Source organism: Cherax quadricarinatus, chromosome 91, assembly GCF_038502225.1.
Source record: "Cherax quadricarinatus isolate ZL_2023a chromosome 91, ASM3850222v1, whole genome shotgun sequence".
NCBI lineage: Eukaryota > Metazoa > Arthropoda > Malacostraca > Decapoda > Parastacidae > Cherax > Cherax quadricarinatus.
In genome coordinates this window covers 9214146-9240309 of record NC_091382.1, presented here as the reverse complement: position 1 = coordinate 9240309, position 26164 = coordinate 9214146, and the positions used below count along the sequence as shown (strand labels likewise).

The 26164-nt window shown below is 37.8% G+C and overlaps 1 protein-coding gene across 3 annotated transcripts in view; it reads right to left on the bottom strand.

Moving 5' to 3' along the window:
* Window positions 1-26164, bottom strand: part of LOC128704849 (ectopic P-granules autophagy protein 5) — a gene marked incomplete at its 5' end in the record, with an annotated part of 208361 nt that overhangs the window by 129671 nt on the left and 52526 nt on the right. For all 3 annotated transcript variants that reach the window (XM_053799996.2, XM_053799997.2, XM_053799998.2), the window contains 7 exon segments: window positions 10-152; window positions 10431-10627; window positions 17201-17469; window positions 18185-18255; window positions 20431-20562; window positions 21593-21752; window positions 23318-23481. In XM_053799996.2, the coding sequence (XP_053655971.2) occupies window positions 10-152; window positions 10431-10627; window positions 17201-17469; window positions 18185-18255; window positions 20431-20562; window positions 21593-21752; window positions 23318-23481 (1136 nt within the window).

Here is a 26164-nt window from a genome sequence, read left to right as displayed (position 1 = left end):
AGAACTTACGTAATTATGGCCTCCAAACTGACTGCTGCTTGACACAGTTGTAATGGTGGTGGTTTCTGACAGTGCTGTAATACTCCTTCATACTGTTCCCGATTCTGCTCTACACGGGCGTTTTCCCTCTCACTCAACCGAGCTTCAGAAAACTAATGAAATAACAGCATAAGTAATAATTAAAAGATTACATATCTTTACGAGGGAGCAAGGGGCTAGTGACCCCTTCTCCTGTACAAATTACTAAATTTAAAGAGAGAAACTTTCGTTTTTCTCTTTGGGCCACCCTGCCTTGGTGGGATACAGCCGGTTTGTCGAAAAAAGAAAAATCTTTACGAATAGTTATATAACTGAATAATACATTAAAAATACTCAAGTGATCCAAAAAGTTAGTGCCCTGATTTTTTGCGATATATTAGGCATATGCTAATGTTTTTAACCCCTTGACTGTCACAACCCCAAATCCTGAGGAGTCTCCTGGTGTCCCAAAATTTAAAAAAAAAAAAAATTATGAAAATATAGAGAAACTTTTACCGATTGTAATGACACCAAAAGAATGAAATTTGATGAAAAACCGACGAAATTACGCTCTCACAAAGTTTGTGACCTCAGCAATATATACGAATTGGCAATTTCGCCCACTTTGAGCCCTATTTTCGGCTAATTCCATTGTTCCAGTCGACCAAACTCATAACTATTTCTTTAGAACTCCATTTTTTCTATCGAATGAGTACAAGAAACTGCCCATTTACCAATTTCAACTACCCAATAACATGGTCAGAAATTTACAATTTGGCCAATTTCACTCAAATTAAAAAATATGCCAATTTCAAAATAGGGTCCAAAATTAATAATGCAGACATTCCTGGCTCTAAAATAACATATTCTTTGTTCATCAGTCATGTCTCCAGGCCCCCCCTAAATATTACTCTTACTTTCTATTTTGAATTTTTATTCAAACAAAAAATAGGAGATTTACTGTTATGCAGACTACTGCAATAATGTAATAATTGTATAAATAATGTCAACCAATTCATGACTGCATATTAGAATGGCTAGTTGGACATTTATTGAAAAGATGACATCATTTGTTTACTTTTGAACATTGGCAAAAATCAAACATTTCCTCTACTTTGAGCTCCATTTCAAGGTTCTTTTCATAGTAAAACCAATCAAAATCATCTCTATTTCTATAATATGTTTCCCATTCTATCCAATGAGACCAAGAAAACGAGAATATAACCATAAATACTATACAAAAATAGACCACAAAGTCGGCATTTTAATTAAAAAAAAAAAGGTCAGTTTTTTCTCATTATGCAGTGCGTGCTGCAGGATTTTTTTTTATATGGTGCACATTGACCACACAGATCCATTTTCTCACATGTGGGCCTACCAGATTTGAAGCTAGAATTTATGAGTGTATATACGTCTGGCTCGTGATTTGACCAAAACAGTCAAAGGGTTACTATCCATGAAATGCCTTATCTACTGAATCGGTCAGTTAGTCCTTCAGAGACTGAAGAGGTATGGTGATACTGACAGTATGTGGGTAAAATCATTTAAAGAGGAGATGTTTCCTCAATAATTGCCTTAATTGTTCATGTGTCTTTTCTTTTTTTAAACATGTCGGCCATTTAAGAACATAAGAACATAAGAAAGGAGGAACACTAGCAGGCCTGTTGGCCCATACTAGGCAGGTCCTTTACAATTTATCCCACTAACAAACATTTGACCTACCCAATTTTCAATGCTACCCAAGAAATAAGCTCTGATGTGCAAGTCCCACTCAAATCCAACCCCTCCCACTCATGTAATCCAACCTAAATTTGAAACTACCCAAAGTCCTATCAATAACCCAACTAGAACTGTTCCACTCATCTACTACCCTATTTCCAAACCAATACTTTCCTATGTCCTTTCTAAATCTAAACTTATCTAATTTAAATCCATTACTGTTCTCTCTTGGAGAGATATCCTCAAGTTGTTAATATCCCCTTCCTATCTTCCACTTATACACTTCGATCAGATTCTTCGAAGAATGTAACTTAAGAGTCTTCAATCTTTCTTCATAAGGAAGATTTCTAATGCTATGTATTAATTTAGTCTCCTACGCTGAATGTTTTCTAACGAATTTATGTCCATTCTGTAATATGGAGACCAGAATTGAGCTGCAAATCAGGTGAGGCCTTACTAATGATGTATAAAGAGTATGACCTCTGGACTTCTGTTGCTCAATATAAATCCCAGTAATCTATTTGCCTTATTATACGCTTAGGCATTCTTGGTTTAAGGTTGCTGCTTACCATAACCCCCAAGTCCTTTTCGCAATCTTATGGTTAAGTTCTACATTATTTAACTTATAAGTGCGGGTTATGGACACTCCCGAGCTTCAGAACCTTGCATTTATCTACATTGAACTGCATCAGCCACTTTTCTGACCAAGAGTAGAGTTTGTCTAAATCCTCCTGAAGTTCCCTAACATCTACGTTTGAATCAATTATCTACCTATCTTTGTGTCATCGGCGAATTTGCTCATATCACTAGCAATTCCTTCATCAAGATCATTGATCACTATCATTCAATACTTTCACTGTCATTCACACGAGAGCACCCTTCCCCCAATGCCATGAGCTGCTACTTTCTTCAACAGTCTTTGGTGCGGAACTCTATCAAATGCCTTACTAAAATCTAAGTAAATAATATCAAATTCTTTATTGTGGTCAACAGCCTCAAAAGCTTTACTGAAGAAAGTTAATAAATTAGTTAGACAAGACCGGCCTCTTGTGAATCCATGCTGAGTATCATTAATCAAGCTATGCTTATCGAGATGGCTTCTTATAATCTCAGCTATAATTGACTCTAGTAATTTGCCTACAATTGAGGTCAGGCTTATTGGGCGGTAATTTGACGGTAAAGACTTGTCCCCTGTTTTAAAAATAGGAATTACATTAGCCATCTTCCACATAACAGACACTACACCTGTTTGAAGAGATAAATTAAAAATATCACTATCATTCAATACTTTCACTGTCATTCACACACAATCACTGTCTTTGCAGAGGTGCTCAGATATGAAAGTTTAGAAGTCACTTCACTCTAAACAGCCAATATCTCAAACCCCTCCTTTAAGGTGCAGGCATTGTACTTCCCACCTCCAGGACTCAAGTTCAGCCAACCTGAATCCCTTCACAAAATATTACCCTGCTCACACTCCAGCATATAACCCTTGAGGTACTGGGGAGCATGTACAATATATTTCATAAAAGTTGCAAAGGTAATACTGATATGGTGATGCTTAAAACTAGAAATGTTACAATCCAATTGTTCTCATTAACTGATGTACTTATGTACTGTTAAGAGGATTATATTCCATAGTGAGATCCTATAAATATGGTTTAATTTTATTAGGACAGCCAAAGGAGGCATGCCCAGTATAAATAACAAGCCAAAATTTATATATAAAAAGCATTCCTCCCAGAGAATAATAGTAAAATAGAATCAAGAAGCTTTGCTGACAACAGAAGATTCTGTATGAGTGTCATCCATCAAGGACACAGCAAATCTCCAGGATGAAATTAACTAGATCTTCCAGTGGGCTACAGAAAACAATCTGATGTTCAACATGCACAAATTTCAGTACAGATTATAAAATAAATTCAAATCATTTAATAAACTGAAGAGGCATGAAAGGGACTTGAGGGTGAAGATCCTCAACATGAAGAAACCTTAAAATTATTGCATGGTATTTCATCATAGCAAGACGAAAGCCAGCTGTATGAACCAGGTGCATCTATTCCAGCTCAACCTGTCTATCTACTTCCCCCAAAAATTAATTCAAGATTTTTCAGGTGAAAATTACACAGAACACAGGCATTTTATTTGAACTTTCCCTTCTCGCATACTTCTTCAGTGCTAACTCCTCATGTACCCCTCTCTGTCTTATATCTTCTTTCTTTCAACACACCAGCCATATCCCACCAAAGCAGGGTGACCCAAAAAGAAAAATGAAAGTTTCTCTCTATAAATTTAGTAATGTATACAAGAGAAGGGGTTACTAGCCCCTTGCACTCTGCATTTTAGTCGCCTCTTACGACACACATGGCTTATGGAGGAAGAATTCTGTTCCACTTTCCCATGGAGATAAGAGGAAATAAACAAGAACAAGAACTATTAAGAAAAGAGTAGAAAACCCAGAGGGGTGTGTGTATATGCTTATACATGCATGTGTAGAGTGACCTAAGTGTAAGCAGAATAGCAAGACGTACCTGAAATCTTGCATGTTTATGAGACAGAAAAAGAATACCAGCAGTCCTACTATCATGTAAAACAATTACAGGCATCTCTTTCACACTCACCTGGCAGGACAGTAGTACCTCCTTGGGCGGGTGCTGTATACCAACTACTACTTCGGCTCTATATGTGTATTACAAACAGCTTGAACTTTTTTGCAATATACCATATTTCGTGGCTTATAAGACTTGTTTTAGTTTTAATGGCTCGGCATCGAATGTAACCGGGAGAGTTACAGCCAACCTCACACCCCAAACTTATAGCTCCCATCACTGACCTTTAGCTTATAGGATGCAGAGTGGTTTTTGTAGACTTTCATGAAAAAAAAAAAATGCATCTCATAAGCCATGAAATACAGTAGCTGCTCAAGCAAAATCTATTCTATTTCAGAATTACAGATTTTTTTTTCTCAAATTCTTTCATCCAAATAAACTTTTCTAACACAAATTCTGTCAATGTCTTCTACTGAATATTTAGTTAACTTTGTGTTTGCAGAAATTTTTTGTAGTAAAACGTACTATCAAATTGAAAGATGCTCTTTTTTAAACCTTATATGCTTTCTAATTATATAAAAGACCTTATACTTGTGTGAGAAAGACCTGCCTAGCAGGGGTCAGTGGTCCTATTACAGTGTTTCTTTATTCTTATGGTATGAGATCAGGTTATATGTTCAAAAACCACATGTGTGTTTCTATTACAACTGCAAGGAAAATGAGAGACTGGACACCAAGAAGATTCACAACAAGAGATGCCAAGTCAATGCTGATAATCTTAAATATAATTTTACTTTCTAAACTGGAACACTGTTCCACACTAACAGCCCATTATAAGGCAGACAAATACAGTGGACCCCCGCATAACGATCAGCTCCCAACTCGACCAATTATGTAAGTGTATTTTTGTAAGTGCTTTTGTAGGTGTATTTTTGGGGGTCTGAAACGGACTAATCTAATTCACAATATCTCTTATGGGAACAAATTCAGTCTATAACGGCACCCAAACAGACTTCTGGATTGAAATAATATCGTTATCTGGGGGTCCACTGTATACAGATCTGGCGAACCCACAGAGAATTTCACATAAAAAATAAAAAGTCACAATACCACAGCTAGAACAACCAGCCAAAAACCCACACTTAGAAGAACCTTCTCCACTTCTTACATTCCCTAGTTGTTACTTGACAATGTTCCAGGACAGACTATTATTATTATTATAATCAAAACTAAGTGCTAAACCCACCATGGTCATACAGTCAGGACTTACCAAAATGCCGTGTAAGGTTAGAACAGTAAAAACTTTCAATATTCAAATATCTTAACTATAAAAGGACACAAGTGCAACTAATGTGACATTTTATTATGGCAACGTTTTGCTCTCCAGGAGCTTTATCAAGCCATTACAAACAATACATGGACACACAGGGTATATATAGGCTCAGAGTGAGGTGCAATACAAGTGGTAGTAGTAGTAGTAGTAGTGACAAAAGTTGTAATAGTAGTAGTAATGCAATATGGTAGAGCAATTAATTCGTACATGAGTAAAAGCATATAAAAGCTGTTATTTGGGTAACATAAAAATAGGTTGGACAAATATAGACTGGATAGAGGCAGCCTGATTTCCGTAATGCGCTTTGTGTAGTATAACAGGAGAGACTATGTGATGGCAGGGTTTACTGTTTTCAAGAGGATTCTTGCTAAGACTTCAGAGATGGTGAAGCTGCTGTTGTTTTGTTTAATTGTATTCGAAACAGCGATCAGTGCTGATTCGAGGCACTTGCGTCTGCAGAAATTAGTTTCTTTGATCACTAATTGGGCGTCCCTGAATTTCGTGAGATGATTGGTGGAATTTCGGTGTTGTACACAGGCGTTGTTCAAGTTATCGTTCCTACATGCGTAAATGTGTTCGTTGAGGCGGGTGTCGAGATTTCTTGCTGTTTCACCTACGTAAATCTTGTCACAGCCTCCACAGGGTATAGTGTAAACTCCTGCGTTGACTGGTTCATGGTGCTTTGATTTTGTCCTGGTTAGATCCTTTGTTGAAGTGCTAGAAGCGATGGCGACTCTGGTGTTAGCTTGTGAAAGTACTTTAGAAACGTTCAGTGCAACCTGGCTGTTGGGAAGAATTATAACTTTGTTGGGAGTGGTGTTGGTGCATGGAGAATTAATGATCTGAAGAGCTCTTTTCTTGCAGTCTTCGATGAAAAATGAAGTAAAATGTAACTCAGTGAATGTTTGGTGAATGTATGAACATTCCTCATCAAGAAACTCAGGACTACAAATTCGGTATGCTCTTAGGAAAAACCCGATGATGATGCCTCTTTTGGTCTTGGTATCTTGACTGGAATAGAAGTGTGTGAGATCATTTTTATTGGTAGGTTTCCGATAAACTTGAAATCTTAGGTTGTTGTCTACTTTGTGAATGAGGACGTCGAGGAAAGGTAGCTTGTCATTGGACTCTTCTTTTAGCGTAAACTGGATCTCCGGTTCAACTGCGTTGAGCCTTGCCGGAATATTCCATACATCAAAACGTTTGGGAGTTATTACGAGGACGTCGTCCACGTAACGTAACCAAGTGACACTTGAAGGGATGATGTTGGCGAAGTGTTCGGACTCTAGGTGTTCCACATGGAACACCTAGAGGAATGTTCATACATTCACCAAACATTCACTGAGTTACATTTTCCTTCCTTTTTCATCAAAAACTGCAAGAAAAGAGCTCTCCAGATCATTAATTCTCCACGCACCAATACCACTCCCAACAAAGTTATAATTCTTCCCAACAGCCAGGTTGCACTGAACGTTTCTAAAGTACTTTCACAAGCTAACACCAGAGTCACCATTGCTTCTAGCACTTCAATAAAGGATCTAACAAGGACAAAATCAAAGCACCACGAACCAGTCAATGCAGGAGTTTACACTATACCCTGTGGAGGCTGTGACAAGATTTACGTAGGTGAAACAGCAAGAAACCTCGACACCCGCCTCAACGAGCACATTTACGCATGTAGGAACGATAACCTGAACAACGCCTGTGTACAACACTGAAATTCCACCAATCATCTCGTGAAATTCAGGGACGCCCAATTAGTAATCAAAGAAACTAATTTCCGCAGATGCAAGTGCCTCGAATCAGCACTGATCGCTGTTTCGAATACAATTAAACAAAACAACGGCAGCTTCACCATCTCTGAAGTCTTAGCAAGAATCCTCCTGAAAACAGTAAACCCTGCCATCACATAGTCTCTCCTGTTATACTACACAAAGCGCATTACGGAAATCAGGTTGCCTCTATCCAGTCTATATTTGTCCAACCTATTTTTATGTTACCCAAGTAATAGCTTTTATATGCTTTTACTCATGTACGAATTAATTGCTCTACCATATTGCATTACTACTACTATTACAACTTTTGTCACTACTACTACTACTACTACCACTTGTATTGCACCTCACTCTGAGCCTATATATACCCTTTGTGTCCATGTATTGTTTGTAATGGCTTGATAAACCTCCTGGAGAGCGAAATGTTGCCACAATAAAATGTCACATTAGTTGCACTTGTGTCTTTTTACTTTACATATTGTCGGTAATTCTACCAACTTTATTACAAATATCTTAACTATTGGGAATGCCTGAAGTCCCTTAAACTGTACTCCCTGGAATGCGGTGAGAAAGTTATATCGTAATTAAAAAATACTTGGAAAATTCTGAAAGAGCTGGCTTCAAGTCTGCACTCTTGATGTTATTCCTTACAAGCAAAGAGCATAGAAAAACTATCAATCCCACAGCACATTAAGCACCTTCTTTTTAGCCTTGCCTTTGTCAGGTGTAATTACCATAAAACTACATTTTAGCTGAGCTTTTATTTTAAATAGAATATGTACTTATTGCCAATCTGCATAACAAAATTAAAATTATTTTATTTGAAATGGTTGGTGATTCCTTTTTTAATGTAATTCTCCTTTGATGTTAAAGCCTAGTATGCTTGTACAACAGTAGGAGAATTGGGAAATAGTGCAGAATACCCCTAAATAAGAGAAAGTGTACAATATGTACACAAAGAGAAAGTTTAACAAGTGAAATTACCCAAGACTTTTAACACTCTTCCTTAATAAATAAAGCAAATTACATTTCACCGAATAAGAGCTTCAGTTTTGGGCACACTGGCTTTTGGACATACTGGTTTTTGGCATACTTCCATATGAATCCAACTTGAGTTCAAATGGCATACTGTCATCTGAACTCATCCTGTCTGGTAATGAACTTGACAGAGTACACACAGGCAACCAAATGAGAACCATTACTTGTAGAACTGCAAGGCTGCATTTGTGTAAAAGATAGGCACCCAAATTTTCCATTCATGAGTAACCCCCAGCTAGGAAATGAACCTTATGATGATGTTTCGGTTTGTCCTTCACCACCGTACAGACATGGTACTATGCCTTTTTTGTTATTCTTTAATGTGCATTTGGATGAGAGGAAGGTAAAGTTCATTTGAGTGTGTGAAGGAGGCAATGAGAATTTGTGTGAGGGAGGCAAAGTGTATCTGTGAAAGAGGGAGGTACAGAGTATTGGTGTGAGAAGCACTCTGCATCTGTGAGAGGGATGCCAAGTGTATGTGTGAAAGTTAGGTAAAGCATATCTGTGCGAGAGGGAGGGAAAATTTATTTATTAACTCGTTTGTATTCTGTGGAGTCATCAGACTCCACCAAGCATAAAGAACTACACATAATTTGTGTTTACACTGATAAACACATGACAATATTCCCACTTCTTGCTGTCTTATTCTAAAGGATAATTGTATAACTTATAAGTAGTAGGTTGGTAGACAGCAACCACCCAGGAAGGTACTACCGTCCTGCCAAGTGAGTGTAAAACGAAAGCCTGTAATTGCTTTACATGATGGTAGGATTGCTGATGTATTTTGTCTGTCTCATAAACATGCAAGATTTCAGGTATGTCTTGATACTTCTACTTACACTTAGGTCACACTACACATACATGTACAAGTATATATATACACACCCCTCTGGGTTTTCTGCTATTTTCTTTCTAGTTCTTGTTCTTGTTTATTTAGTTTTATCTCCATGGGGAAGAGGAACAGAATTCTTCCTCCGTAAGCCATGTGTGTCGCAAGAAGCGACTGAAATGCCGGGAGCAAGGGGCTAGTAACCCCTTCTCCTGTATATATTACTAAATTTGAAAGGAGAAACTTGTTTTTCCTTTTGGGCCACCCCACCTCGGTGGGATACAGCTGGTACGGTGAAAAAAAAAAATTGTATAGCTACAACATAATATTAAATCAGTTAAGATAATGAAACAGAGGAAAAATACCTTGTTTTTTATGAACTTGCCATCAACAATGGATAATTTTTCTTAAGCTGCAAGGTCCTGTCCCTTTTTATGACAAAATATTTCCTCCATATTTCCAACTCATATCTGAGCACATTACACAAGAAATACAAAAATCTCCAAGCAAGTTGTGTTCCTGGTTTATCAACTAAACCTAAAACCTAAAACCCAATCTAACTTTATTATTTTTTAAATACACTACCTAACAGAATACTCCATTCTACTGAATTTACAACAATGCATGCAACCATATGACCTGTCTTTGTAATACTCACTTGAGCTTTATAGTAATCAGTTTACATTAATGTTTTTCACTGATTTCATCATTGCTTAGTTAATCTTAAGTTAATTTTAAGCCAGCCCGTAATGCTATGCATAGTATAAGTGGCTTTGGCATGCTGCTCTTCTGTATTTTTTTGTACCTCTGTAAGTGTGCTCAAATTATAAATAAATAAATAAAAAAAAAAACTTGCAAAGCAAGTTGTTAGCATAAAAAACAGTAATATAGAGGACTGTCACATTTCACACATATTTGTGTACCTGCTTTACAGCTTACAAACAACTTGTGTTCTTGGTTTTTCCAACTTACAATTGTACAGAGGATAGTTTTTCACACATATTTGTACTGACCTTAGCAGTTTTAAGTCTATAGTATTTTCTAAGTGCCCTATTTGTAAGTGTAAATGTATGTAACTTGGAGCATTTGAAATTTGTGACCTGTATGAAGATAAACTAGTAACAATGTAAGCAAACACTGTATTATTAACATATGCATAGATTACTCACCTCTATAACAATATTTGCTGGTCCTAAACACTTAGGCTGTTGGCGGCCAATTTTAGGAGGTTTACACTCAGCAACAAGAATGGTTTTCGTAGGTGCATTTGTATATAACTGTGGCAGTAATTCTTTATACACACAGTCAAGAGCACACATTTCGCTGCACCACAAATTTACAGTCTGGGCATGTTCTGCCACTAAATCTGAAAAAAATGTCAGAAATACAGCATAACTGACATACTTTATCCTTATACATGATGTTATGTCAATAACCTTTTTCTACATTTTTTGATACATCCCTTAACCCTTTCAGGGTTTCTGGCATGCTACTACATTTTATGCACAAGGGTTATTGACGTACTAGTACGTGTAAATTCTAGCGCTTTCAAATCTAGCGAGGGAAAGCTGGTAGGCCTACATATGAAACAATGGGACTATGTGGTCAGTGTACACAGTATAAAAAAATCCTGCAGCACACATTGCATGAGAAAAAAAAACTTTGACAGCGTTTTTGGGTTAAAACAGCGACTTTGCAGTGTATTTTCGTATGGTATTTATGGTTGTATTCTAGTTTTCCTGGTCTTATTTTATGGAATGGAAGATATATTACAGAAATTGAGATGATTTTGATTGGTTTCACAATGAGAAGTACCTTGATATTGAGCTCAAAGCAGAAGAAATGTTCAATTTTTGCCAAAGTTCAAAAGTAAACAAATCATGCCACGCGTCCAATACTTATCAACTGGTGAGTCTAATATTCTTTCACAAGAGCGCTGATATTATTTATACAATTTCTACACTAATGCAGTAGTCTGCATAACAGTAAATCTTCTATTTTTTGTGAGAATAAAAATTCAAAGTGGAAAGCAAAAGAAATGTAAGAGGGGCCTGGGAATGTGACTAATGAACAGAGAAAATGTTATTTTAGTGCCAGGAATGTCTGTCTTGTTTATTCTGGACCCTATTTGGAAACTGGCATCTTTTAAAATTTGTTTGAATTTTGCCAATTTCTGACCACTAGTTGAAATTGGTAAATGGGTGGTTTCTTGTACTCATTCGATAGAAAAAATGGAGTTCTAGCAAAATAGTTGTCATTTTTGTCGGCTAGTACACTGGAATTGGCTGAAAATAGGGCTCAAAGTCCGCGAAATCACCGATGCATAAACATCGTCGAGACTACTAACTTTGCGAGAGCATAATTCTGTAAGTTTTCCATCAAATTTCATACTTTTGGTGTCATTATGATTGGGAAAAGATTCTCTATCATTTCATATGAAAAAATCATTTTTATTTTTTCCGAAAAATTTTTTGATCCTGAGAACAAGTTTAGGAGAGGGCCTCTCGGCCCTGAAAGGGTTAAATATACCATATATAGAATTTTTCTAAAATGAGCTCATTGAATTTACTGGATCACCAGGGGTACTTAACCCTTTTACGATTAAAGACTACCAATGAATTCGAAAACATGTGCCCATACCCCTTTCACCAGATGGACAAAATAATTATCACCAGTCCTATTAGGCCAATAGCTTAGTTTAACTTTACTTATAGATAGCTAGCAAAAACAACTGAGAGTTTATTCTAATCTAACAACAACTCTTTTTAAAATTATTCAGAGATTAGGTCCCATACCCCCCATTACTTGGCATCCATACCACGGGGTATGGAGGTATGGATACCCATGGTTAAAAAGCCTTGCCTTAAGCTTATCTTTGTGCACTTTTATTATAAGCTCAAGGTTTTGCAATTAGTTTGTATTTAATTAAACCACTAATTATCTTAATATTAAAATTACCAATATGTGTTGCAATTTGGAGAAAATCTCTAACATACTAGATTTTTTTTTTTAACAAGTCGGCCATCTCCCACCGAGGCAAGGTGACCCAAAAAGAAAGAAAATCCCAAAAAAGAAAATACTTTCATCATCATTCAACACTCACCTCCTCACACATAATCATTGTTTTCGCAGAGGTGCTCAGAATACAACAGTTTAGAAGCATATACGTATAAAGATACACAACATTATTATTATTATTATTAACACACTGGCCGATTCCCACCAAGGCAGGGTGGCCCGACAAAGAAAAACTTTCACTCCATCACAACATATCCCTCCAAACTGCCAATATCCCAAACCCCTCCTTTAAAGTTCCAGGACTCAAGTCCGACTATATAAAAAAAAAAAGTTTCCCTGAATTTTTTTTTTTTTTTTAACACACCGGCCGTATCCCACTGAGGCGGGGTGGCCCAAAAGGAAAAACGAAAGTTTCTCCTTTTACATTAAGTAATATATACGGGAGAAGGGGTTACTAGCCCCTTGCTCCTGGCATTTTAGTCTCCTCTTACAACATGCATGGCTTATGGAGGAAGAATTCTGTTCCACTTCCCCATGGAGGTAAGAGGAAATAACAAAAACAAGAACTATTAAGAAAATAGAAGAAAACCCAGCGGGGTGTGTATATACGTATATGCTTGAACATGTATGTGTAGTGTGACCTAAGTGTAAGTAGAAGTAGCAAGACGTACCTGAAACCCTGCGTGTTTGTGAGACAAAAAAAAATGGACACCAGCAATCCTACCATCATGTAAAAGAATTACAGGCTTTCGTTTTACACTCACTTGGCAGGACGGTAGTACCTCCCTGGGCGGTTGCTGTCTACCAACCTACTACCTAGGGTTTCCCTGAATCCCTTCACTAAATATTACCCTGCCCACACTCCAACAACTTGTCAGGTCCCAAAAACCATTCGTCTCCATGCGCTCCTATCTAACACACTCATGCACGCTTACTGGAAGTTCAAGCCCCTCGCCCACAAAACCTCCTTTACCCCCTCCCTCCAACCTTTTCGGGGACGACCCCTACCCCATCTTCGGTCCCCTACAGATTTATATGCTTTCCAAGTCATTCCACTTTGTTCCATTCTCTCTAAATGACCAAACTACCTCAACATCCCCTCTTCAGTCCTCTGACTAATACTTTTAGTTACTCCACACCTCCTCCTAATTTCCACACTACAAATTCTCTGCATAATATTTGCACCACACATTGCCCTAAGACACGACTGCCTCCAGCCACCTTCTTGCATTTACAACCCATGCTTCACACCCATATAAGAGTGTTGGTATCACTGTACTCTCATACATTCCCTCCATTGATAAAGTTCTTTGTCTCCACAAATACCTCAATGCACCACTCACCTTTTTTCTTTCATCAATTCTATGGCTAACCTCATCCTTCATAAACCCATCTGCTGACAAGTCAACTCCCAAATATATGAAAACATTCACTTCTTCCATACTCCCTCCCTCCAATGTGATATCCAATTTTTCTTTATCTAAATTGTTTGATACCCTCATCACCTTACTCTTATCTATTTTCACTTATAACTTTCTACCTTTACACACCCTCCCAAACTCATCCACTAACCTTAGCAACTTTTCTTTAAAATCTTCCATAAGCACAGTATCATCAGCAAAACATAACTGTGTCAACTCCCATTTTGTATAACTTAATTTTGTATAATTTAATCCCACCCCTCTCCCCAACACGCTCATATTCACTTCTTTTACAACCCAATATATAAATATGTTAAACAACCAAGGTGACATTACACATCCCTGTGTAAAGCCTACTTTTACTGGGAAGTAATCTCCCTCTCTTCTACACACTCTAACCTGAGCCTCACTATCCTCATAAAAACACTCTAACCTGAGCCTCACTATCCTCATAAAAACTGTCATGATCCCATCAGTTCCAGCTGCTTTACCCCTTCATTCTCTGTAATGCCTCACACACCTTCCCCACACACACATCCTGCTCTTCTTCACTCCTAAAAGATGTTATACCTCCCTGACCAGTGCATGAAATAACTGCCTCCCTTTCTTCATCGACATTTAACCCTTTGACTGTCGCAAGCCCCTTTCTGAAACTGTCATTCTATGTTGCAAAATTTTTGGAAAAAGAAAAAAATAATTTTTTCTTATGAAATAATAGAAAATATTTTTCCTATGGTAATGACACCAAAAGTACAAAATTTGGTCGAAAACTCACGGAACTACACTCCCGCGAAGTTAGCGGTCTAGGCGACATATACGCATCAGCGATTTTGCCGACTTTGAGCCCTGTTTTTGGCCAATTCCATTGCTCGAGTTGACCATACTCATAACTATTTCTTTAGAACTCCATTTTTTCTATCAGTTCAATACAAGAAACTCCTCATTTACAGATTTGAACTAACCAATAAAGTGGTCAGAAATTGGCAATTTAGCCAATTTCACGCAAATTAAAAAAGATGCCAATTTCAAAATAGGGTCCAGAATAAAAAAGTAGACATTCTTGGCACTAAAATAACATATCCTCTGTTCATTAGACACACCTCTAGCTAGGCCCCTCTTATATTACTATTGCTTTCTATTTTGATTTTTTATTCATACAAAAAATAAAAAAATTACTGTTATGCAGATTACTGCATTATTGTAAAAATGGCATAAATAATGTCAGTGCACTAGTGAAAGAATATGACTCCCCAGTTGATGTGTATTGGACGTGTGGTGTGATTTGCTTACTCCTGAACATTGGCAAAAATCGAACATTTCCGCTACTTTGAGCTCAATTTCAAGGTCGTTTTCATTGTGAAACTAATCAAAATCATCTCTATTTCTGTAATATGTTTTCCATTTTATCACGAGAATACAACGATAAATACTATACGAAAATAAAACCACAGTCGGTGCTTTAATCCAAAAAAAACGGTCAGTTTTTTTTCTTATTATGCACTGCGTGCTGCAGGATTTTTTTTATGTGGTGCACACTGACCACACAGATCCATTCTCTCACATGTGGGCCTACCAGCTTTCTCTTGCTTGATTTGAAGCAGCTAGAATTTATGCGTATTAATACATCTGAAACACTGGCTCGTAAGACGTATATATATGACCAAAACAGTCAAAGGGTTAAAAGTTCATAAACATATTCCCACCATCTACCCAATACCTCCAGCTCTCCATTTACTAACTCCCCTACTCTGTTTTTAACTGACAAATCCATTTGCTTCCAAAGGCTTTCTCAACTTGTTTATCTCACTCCAAAACTTTTTCTTGTTCTCAGCAAAATTTCTTGACAGTGCCTCTCCCACTCTATCATTTGCTCTCCTTTTGCACTCTCTCACCACTCTCTTCATCTTTCTTTTACTCTCCATATACTCTGCTCTTATATCACTTCTGCTTTGTAAAAACCTCTCATAGCTATCCATTTCCCTTTTATCTCACCCTTTACCTCATCATTCCACCAATCACTCCTCTTTCCTCCTGCACCCACCCTTCTATAGCCACAAACTTCTACCCCACATTCTAATACTGCATTTTTAAAACTATCCCATCCCTCTTCAACCCCCTCACTACCCATAATTGCACTAGCCCACCTTTCTGCCAATAGTTGCTTATATCTTACCTTAACTTCCTCCTCCCTTAGTTTATAAACTATCATCTCTTTCTTACTTACTGTTGCTATTTTCCTTTTGTCCCATCTACCTCTTACTCTAACTGTAACTACAAGTAGATAATGATCCGCTATATCCGTTGCCCATCTACAAACACGTACATCCTGAACCCTACCCATAAACTTTTTATCCACCAATACATAATCTAACAAACTACTTTCATTACATGCTATATTATATCTTGTACAACTATTTATTCTCTTTTTCATAAAATATGTATTATTTATTATCAAAACTCTTTCTACAAATAGTTCAATTAAAGGCTCCCTATTATCATTTACCCCTGGCACCCCAAATTTACCTACTACTCCCTCCACAACATTTTTACCCACTTCAGCATTAAGATCCCTAACCACAAGCACTCTCTCAATTGGTTCAAAATTCCCCAAGTACTCACTCAATATTCCCCAAAATCTCTCTTTCCTCTACATTTCTCTATTCCCCAGGTGCATAAACACTTACTATAACCCACTTTTCACATCCAACCTTTATTTTACTCCACATAATCCTTGAATTTATACATTTATATTCCTTCTTTTCCTGCCATAACTTATCCTTCAACATTATTGCTACTCCTTCCTTAGCTCTAACTCTATTAGAAACCTCTGACCTAATCTCATTTTTTCTCCCCAATGAAACTCTCCTACCCCCTTCAGCTTTGTTTCACTTAGAGCCAGGACATCCAGCTTCTTTTCATTCATAACATCCACAATGATCTTTCTTATCATTTGCAATACAACCATGCACATTCAAACATCCCACTTTGATGGTTTTCTTCTTTTTCTTTTCAGTAGGCTCCCGGCATTTTAGTTGGCGTTTACAACACGCATGACTTACGGAGGAAAGATTCTTATTCCACTTCCACATGGATATGAAAGGAAAAGTACTAAGAACAAGTGTAAGTGATGAGTGTGTATACATAAATGTGTATATGTATGTGTAGTGTGACCTAAGTGTAAGTATAAGTAGCAAGACGTACCTGAAATCTTGCATGTTTATGAGACAGAAAAAAAGACACCAGCAATTCTACCATCATGTAAAACAGATACAGGCTTCCGTTTTACACTTGTTTGGCAGTACCGTAGTACCTCCATGGGCGGTTGCTGTCTACCAACCTACTACTATAAATTACTAAATGTAAAAAGAGAAAAAACTTTATGACAGCATTTCTTCTTTTTCAGGTCACCCTACTTTGGTGGGAGATGTTTGGTGTTAAAAAAAATAAAAATCAGCAAGATAGTGATGTGCTAGGATGAAATTTTCAGAGATTAGTTGTACCTGTGTAACGCTTGACAAGTGAGAGAAGGCCCTCTTGATCTACTAATGTCTTGTCTTGGAGGCTGGGTGTGTGGAGTGGACTTTTGGGTGGTATAGGAGGAGGTGGCTGTGGAGGTTCATAAGTCTCAAGTCTCTTAATGATGGACTGTCCAGGATCACGCTGTTCACTGTTCCTCTGTAAATGAAGTTTCTTTCGGTGCTCGGGAGATACAGAAGGAGAACTTGAGACGCCACTGCAGCTTTTCCCACTGCGATGTTGCTCCCACACTCTGAAATCAAAAGCCTCAAACTCTTACAAAAACTTAGGTTAAACAATATTAACAGAAACCTTCTTAAAAACAGAACAGGCCCAATCAATTGCTTGTTTAAAAGTTGTTAGAAAAAATGCAAGGACCTTGAAATAAAACAAAAATTTTACAACATTGTTACCAAAATAAGTGATTAATAAAAAGTAATAAGAAAAGCATTTCTAGTTTTATAACACTCTGATCATCTCCTACTGAGGTAGGGTGACCCAGCAAAGAAGAAAAAATTTCACTGACGCTCAATAAATCATTATCTTGCCAGGAGAAGGCCAACATCAGCTGACCCTCTGAAATGAAGCATCCTCATCCTTCCTTCACTGTACTTCCCACCTCCAGGACTCAAGTCTGGCTAACCAGTTTCTCTGAATCCCTTCATAAATGTTACCTTGCTCACAATCCAAAAACACACCAAATAATAAAAACCACTTTCCCCCACTCACTCCTATCCAACGTGCTCACATAAGTCTATTAGATGTTTAAGTCCCTAGCACTCAAAACCTCCTTTACTCCCTCCCTCCAACCTTTCCTATGACCCCCCCCCCCTCCCCCGAGTTATACACCCTTCCAATCATCCTATTTTAGTTTAGACACATAAAAAAAAAAAATCCCATCCTTAAAGCACTTTAAATATTTTGTCTTAAATGATTACTAACAACTGATGATAATTTTGTTTACACACCTGAGAAATTTCTGGGCACTTTCTTCTATGGTTTTCCGGTTGATAGCTTCAGGCCAGGGCTCCCAGTTGCCCTAAAAAAAAAAACATCACAGCAAAATTTAGCATTCATCCGTAAAAATCTTTCCAATACGTATTATATAACTTAAGTTTTCATACTGTATATATTTTGCTGGATTCAAAGGTGTTATGAAGCAACAGCCTTCTGGATCTGCCATCAGTAGATACAGAAAACTATTGGTTCATGACTCATCAAATTGTAAAATCACGACTGCAAGCAAACCCAGGAATGGGTGAGCCACTGGCCTGTGAATTTTAAGACTCACTTGCCATGGGTTCAAACCTCACTTGTTCCATGGTTTGACTGTTAGTTCATAACTGCACCTTTTGAAATATTAGTCATAATACTCGATAAAAACTTCACAAGTCATATTTTATGGTTAAGTATTACTCCAAAAGAAACAATTACAAAACAATAAATCTGCAATGACTAATGATTATCACTTCTAATAAAAACTAACTGGCATATAAAATAATGAAAACCATGTAAAACTAAAATAAATCCTCAAATGATTGCAAGGTATTGTTCATACTGGCCTCGTGCAACGAAACTGCAAATCTCATATACTACAAAGGTAAGAGCATATGGAATTATTTTGCAGCATCTTAAGGCTTTGATACAGAAAACTGCATCGATATACAATACAACAAAGAAATTTCTTTATTCATATTAGTATTAATACATTATCAATTAAATATTTTATTTATTTTTTTTATTATCACACTGGCCGATTCCCACCAAGGCAGGGTGGCCCGAAAAAGAAAAACTTTCACCATCATTCACTCCATCACTGTCTTGCCAGAAGGGTGCTTTACACTACAGTTTTTAAACTGCAACATTAACACCCCTCCTTTATTTGTCAACAAATATTCTTATAAATTTATAATTGCAGAGAAATTAGAAGAAAATGATATTCAAAAATCAAAGGTTCAATCAAGTTGCTAAAAGTACATGTTACTTATACATATACTATATACCTTCAACATATAGTACCTTTGAACGATTTTGAGAGTTCTACTTCTGAAGCCCAACCCCAAGCCAGGCTCGTCTGCTACTTGTTTAATCAACCAGGCCAGTAGGTGGCCAGCTGGCCCACATAGGCCACAGCCTGGTTGATCTGATTGTTAATAAATACTTGTCCCAAATAAGGAAAATAAGATGTATGCTATGCCTGACTTGCACACATGTTGAAATTCCAGTTTACACATGTAACTAATGAACTTGGGAATTTGAGGATGGGTTGAGCACTATGTAGTAAACCACTCTGCTTCAAACTAGTAACAGGAGAAGCACTACTCTATCCACTCTATTCTATCCAAACTTTCAATCATGGGAGCCCATGATCCACATTGGACAACAAACTGAAACCTAGTGAACCCCAAGTTTGAGAAGAAAATGTATGAGTGAGCAATACCCCAGTAGTAACAGCCTGATTGATCAGGTCCTGATCCACTGCGAGGCCTGGTCATGGATCCTGGCTGTGGGGGCATTGACCCCCAAAACTCCCTCTAGGTATACTTCAGGTATACCCACCAATTAACAGTGACCATTATTTATTAACTTGTGAGGAAGACTAAACCAGGTGACTTGGTTCTCACACTCCATCACCAACCATGTAACATACATTCTCATGATACCTATGGATTTTCCTCTACAAGTATAGGATCTGGTGTGGAAATGTTATGTTGTGAAAATGAGTTGTCTTTAGACTGAATGTACTATTATTAATAGTACATTCTTTGGGGAATGCTAAATCCAGAAAGGCCATATAGTTCCTGGGAGAATGAGGGGCACTCAGGTTTGATTCATTGATCAGGATGGCAAGCCCAATTCCTTGGATCAAGACCCCTTGACTGGCATCAAAGAGCCTTTCTTGAGCTGGGGGGAGGGGAATCTGTACTGAAACAAATTTATACCAGCACAAAGGTTAACTATAAATATAAGACAGTGATGGAGTGTCTTGAAAATAATATTTGGATGAAAAATAATTACTGTAGTAAAAAAACTCAATAATGGAGAGGTAGAATAAAATTAGCTTGAGAGACTATATTGCTGAAAATTTTCAGTAATTCAATTTACAGCCATAATTCAATACGACAAGAGAGGGTGTAAGAGCAGTTGAACACTGAGCGTAAGTTGTGCTAGGATGGAAAATACAAATAAAATGTCTATGTAATGTAACTCTTACTTGGAAGATCTGCATTAATTTCTGTGGAAGTAGATGTGGAGGCAGAGCTGGAAGGTATACACCTGGCTCATACAGCCGACTTTCATCCAGCCATGCTTGCATACCACGTAATAACTTCGTGGTTTCTGCAAGCTAAGAAAAATACATTATCAGTGAGAATATTTACTGCTAATATTATGAGCCTGTCAGCTATTTCCCACCAAGGCAAGGTGAGAAATAGTTACTACCCTTCTGTGATTTTCTGGTTATTAAATATAGGGGAAATGGTAGGCAATCCTCTTCCCCTTAAATTATTTTTTTTTCAACAAATCAAAGGCATGGTGACACGAAAAATAAAAACTTTCACCATCATTCACCCTATCGTTGTTTTGCTATAGGCATGCAGATACAATAGTACAGATGTCCCCCCACACAGCAAATATCTTCACTTCTTCCCTAGCGTGTAGGCACTGTACCTCCCACCTCCAGGACTCGAGTCTGGCTAAAAGGTTTCCCTGAATCCCTTCACAAAATATTAGCCTGCTCATTCAATTATTATTTCTAGTTATAGATAGCTGTAGCCCATAAACTTTAAATTAAATTACTTAATTGCAAAAATAAACATTCATCAACTGGGCTTATTATTCAGAGTTCTACTACCACGTAGTAGAATTACTTTCTGAACCTCATTCTTACTAATGCTCAAATTATATACTATACCATCTACTGCATTATGGACAATATGTCTTAATACAATTCAAAAACAATGAAACTGACTTTTCCTCCTTTTATCTAACCTTGACGGAACCTTGTCCCAGTCATCAACTTGTTGCTTCTCTGAACCATTTATCTGACCTTAATTATAATTTTTTTTTTAACTAACTTCAAAAACTTGTCTCTACGGCTTCTCTCAATAGCTTAGTTATTTGTGACCCCTCTGATTACCGAGTGTAAACAGTATGAACATACCTCCGACAGAATACAATACAGTATTTATTTCAGTGCCTTCCTATTAGAAATCTAAGCAGCTGAGACAGCAGAGCATCGAACTGTCAATTTACGGACAGTGGTTCGAGCCCCTCATTCATCCTTCTGTTTATACACTGACAGTTTTTTTATTAAAATTAAATCTGAGTTCATACCTATACCAGTCCATGTAGCTGAAATTTAAATAGTTCCTTACCTGAGGATCTGGAGCTGCTGCTTCCTCCTCTGGTTCTTGGCTTAAGCAAGACTCATAGTGCTCAACAGCACTTGCTACCTTCTTCTTTATCTTGCTAAGGAATGCTGCATTCAACAGCCCATGATAAAAACTGGAGACTACACTGCCACACTCATACTGCCTGCAAATGTGTCATCAAGGATGAAGAACAAATGCAACCTGACATGTTAAAACTTTCTTTTTGACACACCAGCTCTCCCCCACCAAGGCAGGGTGACCCAAAAATGAAGAAATGAAGTTCTTCTTTTCATATTCAGTAACTTACACAAGTGAAGGGGTTACTAGCCCCTTGCTCCCGGCATTTTAGTCACCTATAACATGCATGGCTTACAGAGGAAGGAAGGACTCTTCTCTGCTCTCCCATGGAGTAAATTGAAACTGTGGCATTTAAAATAATGAGAATACGGATAAAAGTAATATGGGACAAAATATGCTAGGACAACAGATCCGAAAACAGTCCTCTGATTACAGAATTATTCAGTATTCACAGGTAACCTGCATTTTATTGTATATTTTATTTCACAAGGCGCTAAATGTGTGGGTCATTTAGAGCAAGTTTTAGTGAAGGATCGATCCTCTGTCAGCCAGACATCAGGCAGACATGTGAAAACAAGTAACCCACATGTAGGAGACTGAAACTTCGGTATGACTTGGACAATTGTGCCATTTTGTTCTTTAACCAAAATTGCTACAATCACGATTAAATAACCATCTTTCTATCCACCACAACTGTCGTTATTAGCCACACCTACCTCCCTGTTAGTCTGTTAAATTGAAGGTTTAAATAATAAAAAGGCACAATAATGCGACTGAAACAATACACAAATAACCAGCACAATGGAGAAATTTCTGACAACATTTTGGTCGAACTTGAACCATTAACTTACTAAAAAAGTTTGACCACAAAAAATACAGCCGGTAATTGAAACCAAATTACTATATTCTAAGATATTAGGATTATGAACTTTATAAGTATTAAAACAATAAACAGAACATGTATTCTGAGCACCTCTGCAAAAACAGCGATAATGTGTGAGTGTAGTGAAAGCGCTGAATGATGATGAAAGTACAGTGGACCCCCGCTTAACGATCACCTCCAAATGCGACCAATTATGTAAGTGTATTTATGTAAGTGCGTTTGTACGTGTATGTTTGGGGATCTGAAATGGACTAATCTACTTCACAATATTTCTTATGGGAAAAAATTCGGTTAGTACTGGCACCTGAACATACTACTGGAATGAAAAAAGTTCGTTAACCGGGGGTCCACTGTATTTTCTTTTTGGGGATTTTCTTTCTTTTTTGGGTCACCCTGCCTCAGTGGGAGATGGCCGACTTGTTGAAAAAAAAAGAAAAAAGTATTTATTGGGATTATATTTCACTCAGTCATGTCATGACTTGATAAAAGAGAGAGAGAAATACTAATAGCAATCTAATGTGGTAACAGTGAATGAGATAGGTCAGTATAGATAGCCAAGTAGCAAAAATTAAGAAGAATTTCCCTGTTGACCTAATTAAACTCACAAGGTCTATTGCAGGACCATATTTTTACTTTCTGTCAAAAGTGGCAGTTTTAATAAAAGGACACACAATTTATTATGTAAAATGAAGAAACAAATCCAAAGATAACCACATATGGATATATACAAAACATAATTTGAAAATATAGTCAACCTAGTTACTAACCCAGGTTGTGGAGGAACACGTGCCATGTGTAGTGTGAGGTACATCTGTAAGGTGACTGGGAAGGCAGGATGGTCAGCTGGAAGGTCCACTACCTGCTGGCCCCACCGGTAGATGCTCAGTAGACTGGAAGACACTGGACCAAGGCCTAGATCACTTCCTATTTTCTGAAAATGTTATTTATTTTATTATCACACTGGCCGATTCCCACCAAGGCAGGGTGGCCCGAAAAAGAAAAACTTTCACCATCATTCACTCCATCACTGTCTTGCCAAAAGGGTGCTTTACACTACAGTTTTTAAACTGCAACATTAACACCCCTCCTTCAGAGTGCAGGCACTGTACTTCCCATCTCCAGGACTCAAGTCCGGCCTGCCGGTTTCCCTGAATCCCTTCATAAATGTTACTTTGCTCACACTCCAACAGCACGTCAAGTATTAAAAACCATTCGTCTCCATTCGCTCCTATCAAACACGCTCACGCACACCTGCTGGAAGTCCAAGCCCCTCGCACACAAAACCTCCTTTACCCCCTCCTTCCAACCTTTCCTAGGCCGACCCCTACCCCGCCTTCCTTCCACTACAGACTGATACACTCTTGAAGTCATTCTGTTTCGCTCCATTCTCTCCACATGTCCGAACCACCTCAACAACCCTTCCTCAGCCCTCTGGACAACAGTTTTGGTAATCCCGCACCTCCTCCTAACTTCCAAACTACGAATTCTCTGCATTATATTCACACCAAACATTGCCCTCAGACATGACATCTCCACTGCCTCCAGCCTTCTCCTCGCTGCAACATTCATCACCCATGCTTCACACCCATATAAGAGTGTTGGTAAAACTATACTCTCATACATTCCCCTCTTTGCCTCCAAGGACAAAGTTCTTTGTCTCCACAGACTCCTAAGTGCACCACTCGCCCTTTTCCCCTCATCAATTCTATGATTCACCTCATCCTTCATAGACCCATCTGCTGACACGTCCACTCCCAAATATCTGAATACATTCACCTCCTCCATACTCTCTCCCTCCAATCTGATATTCAATCTTTCATCACCTAATATTTTTGTTATCCTCATAACCTTACTCTTTCCTGTATTCACTTTTAATTTTCTTCTTTTGCACACCTATAGCAACTATAAAAATGACATGGTTATTATTAGTTTTGCAAAAATGAAAATGAAATATATTTTCAAAAAGACCTCACAATAGTTACAAATACAAAAAGTTACAAAAAAAGGCACAAAAAAGTGGTTATAATTATAACTAATTTTTAACTCTTCCGATGTTGGTCCTGTAGTACTACAACTTTGAAGCAGGGTCGGTCCTGTAGTTTTATGCCATGAGCTCAGCTCACTCAGATAAGCTTTGAGCAGCAAATTTGGGCCTAGATATGAGAGAATGATCTATGTGGTGTGTGTGTGTGCCATGTAAAAAAAAAAGAAATCCTGCAGAAAACAGTGCATAATGGGGAAAACTGCAACAGTGTTTTTGGTTTAAAACAGCAATTCTACCGTGTGTTTTCGTATGGTTTTTATGGTTGTATTCTCAGTCTCATTTGATAGAATGGAAGATATATTACAGAAATAGAGATCATTCTGATTGGTTTCAGGACTGAAAGTAGCTTGAAATTGAGCTCAAAGTAGTAGAAATGTTCAATTTTTACTGGTATTCTAGAATACACAAATGGCATCACTCATCTAATATGCATCTAGCGGGTTAGTCTAATACACATTTAGGAATGAACTGACATTATTTATACAATTATTACAATAATGCAGCAGTCTGCATAAAAGTAAATCTTTTATTTTTTTGTGTGAACAAAAATTCAAAATGGAAAGCAAGCATAATATAGGAGAGGCCTGGGGATGTAACTAATGAACAGAGGAAATGCATTTTTAGTGCCAGGAATGTCTTCATTGTTTATTCTGGTTTTGGTTGAAAGAGGCTGCTCCAAGTACAACTCTTAACAGAAAAAAAAAATATTTAGAGTAGCTATCACAATTATTGAGTAAGAAAAACAATTTAAAGAAGAAACAATACAATTACAGTCACAGAGATCCAGGAACTTTTCTTGTGACGGGAAGAATGGCAGGAAACTGCAAGATTGTACCACCATCTGAGAGCACTGCAAGATTGTACCACCATCTGAGAGCATTGCAAGATTGTGCCTCCATCTGAGAGTATTGAATGACTGTACCATCTGTGAGTATAACAAGATTGTACCATTTGAGGGCACTGCAAGATTGTACCACCATCTGAGAGCACTGCAAAAAGAGTACAGGTCAACCATCACAAATCCGGCAATCAGTTATTCGGTTCCTTCAGTTATTCGGCACAAATTTTGGCTAGCATAATTTAAAATTTCCAGGGTCGCCACACCAACCTGCTGGTACTGTTTGGTGGTGCTACTTGCTACATAAGTTATTCCAATTTCTTTTTCTCCATTTTTTTTTTTTTCATCACACCGGCCGATTCCCACCAAGGCAGGGTGGCCCGAAAAAGAAAAACTTTCACCATCATTCACTCCATCACTGTCTTGTCAGAAGGGTGCTTTACACTACAATTTTTAAACTGCAACATTAACACCCCTCCTTCAGAGTGCAGGCACTGTACTTCCCATCTCCAGGACTCAAGTCCGGCCTGCCGGTTTCCCTGAACCCCTTCATAAATGTTACTTTGCTCACACTCCAACAGCACGTCAAGTATTAAAAACCATTTGTCTCCATTCACTCCTATCAAACACGCTCACGCATGCCTGCTGGAAGTCCAAGCCCCTCGCACACAAAACCTCCTTTACCCCCTCCCTCCAACCTTTCCTAGGCCGCCCCCTACCCCGCCTTCCTTC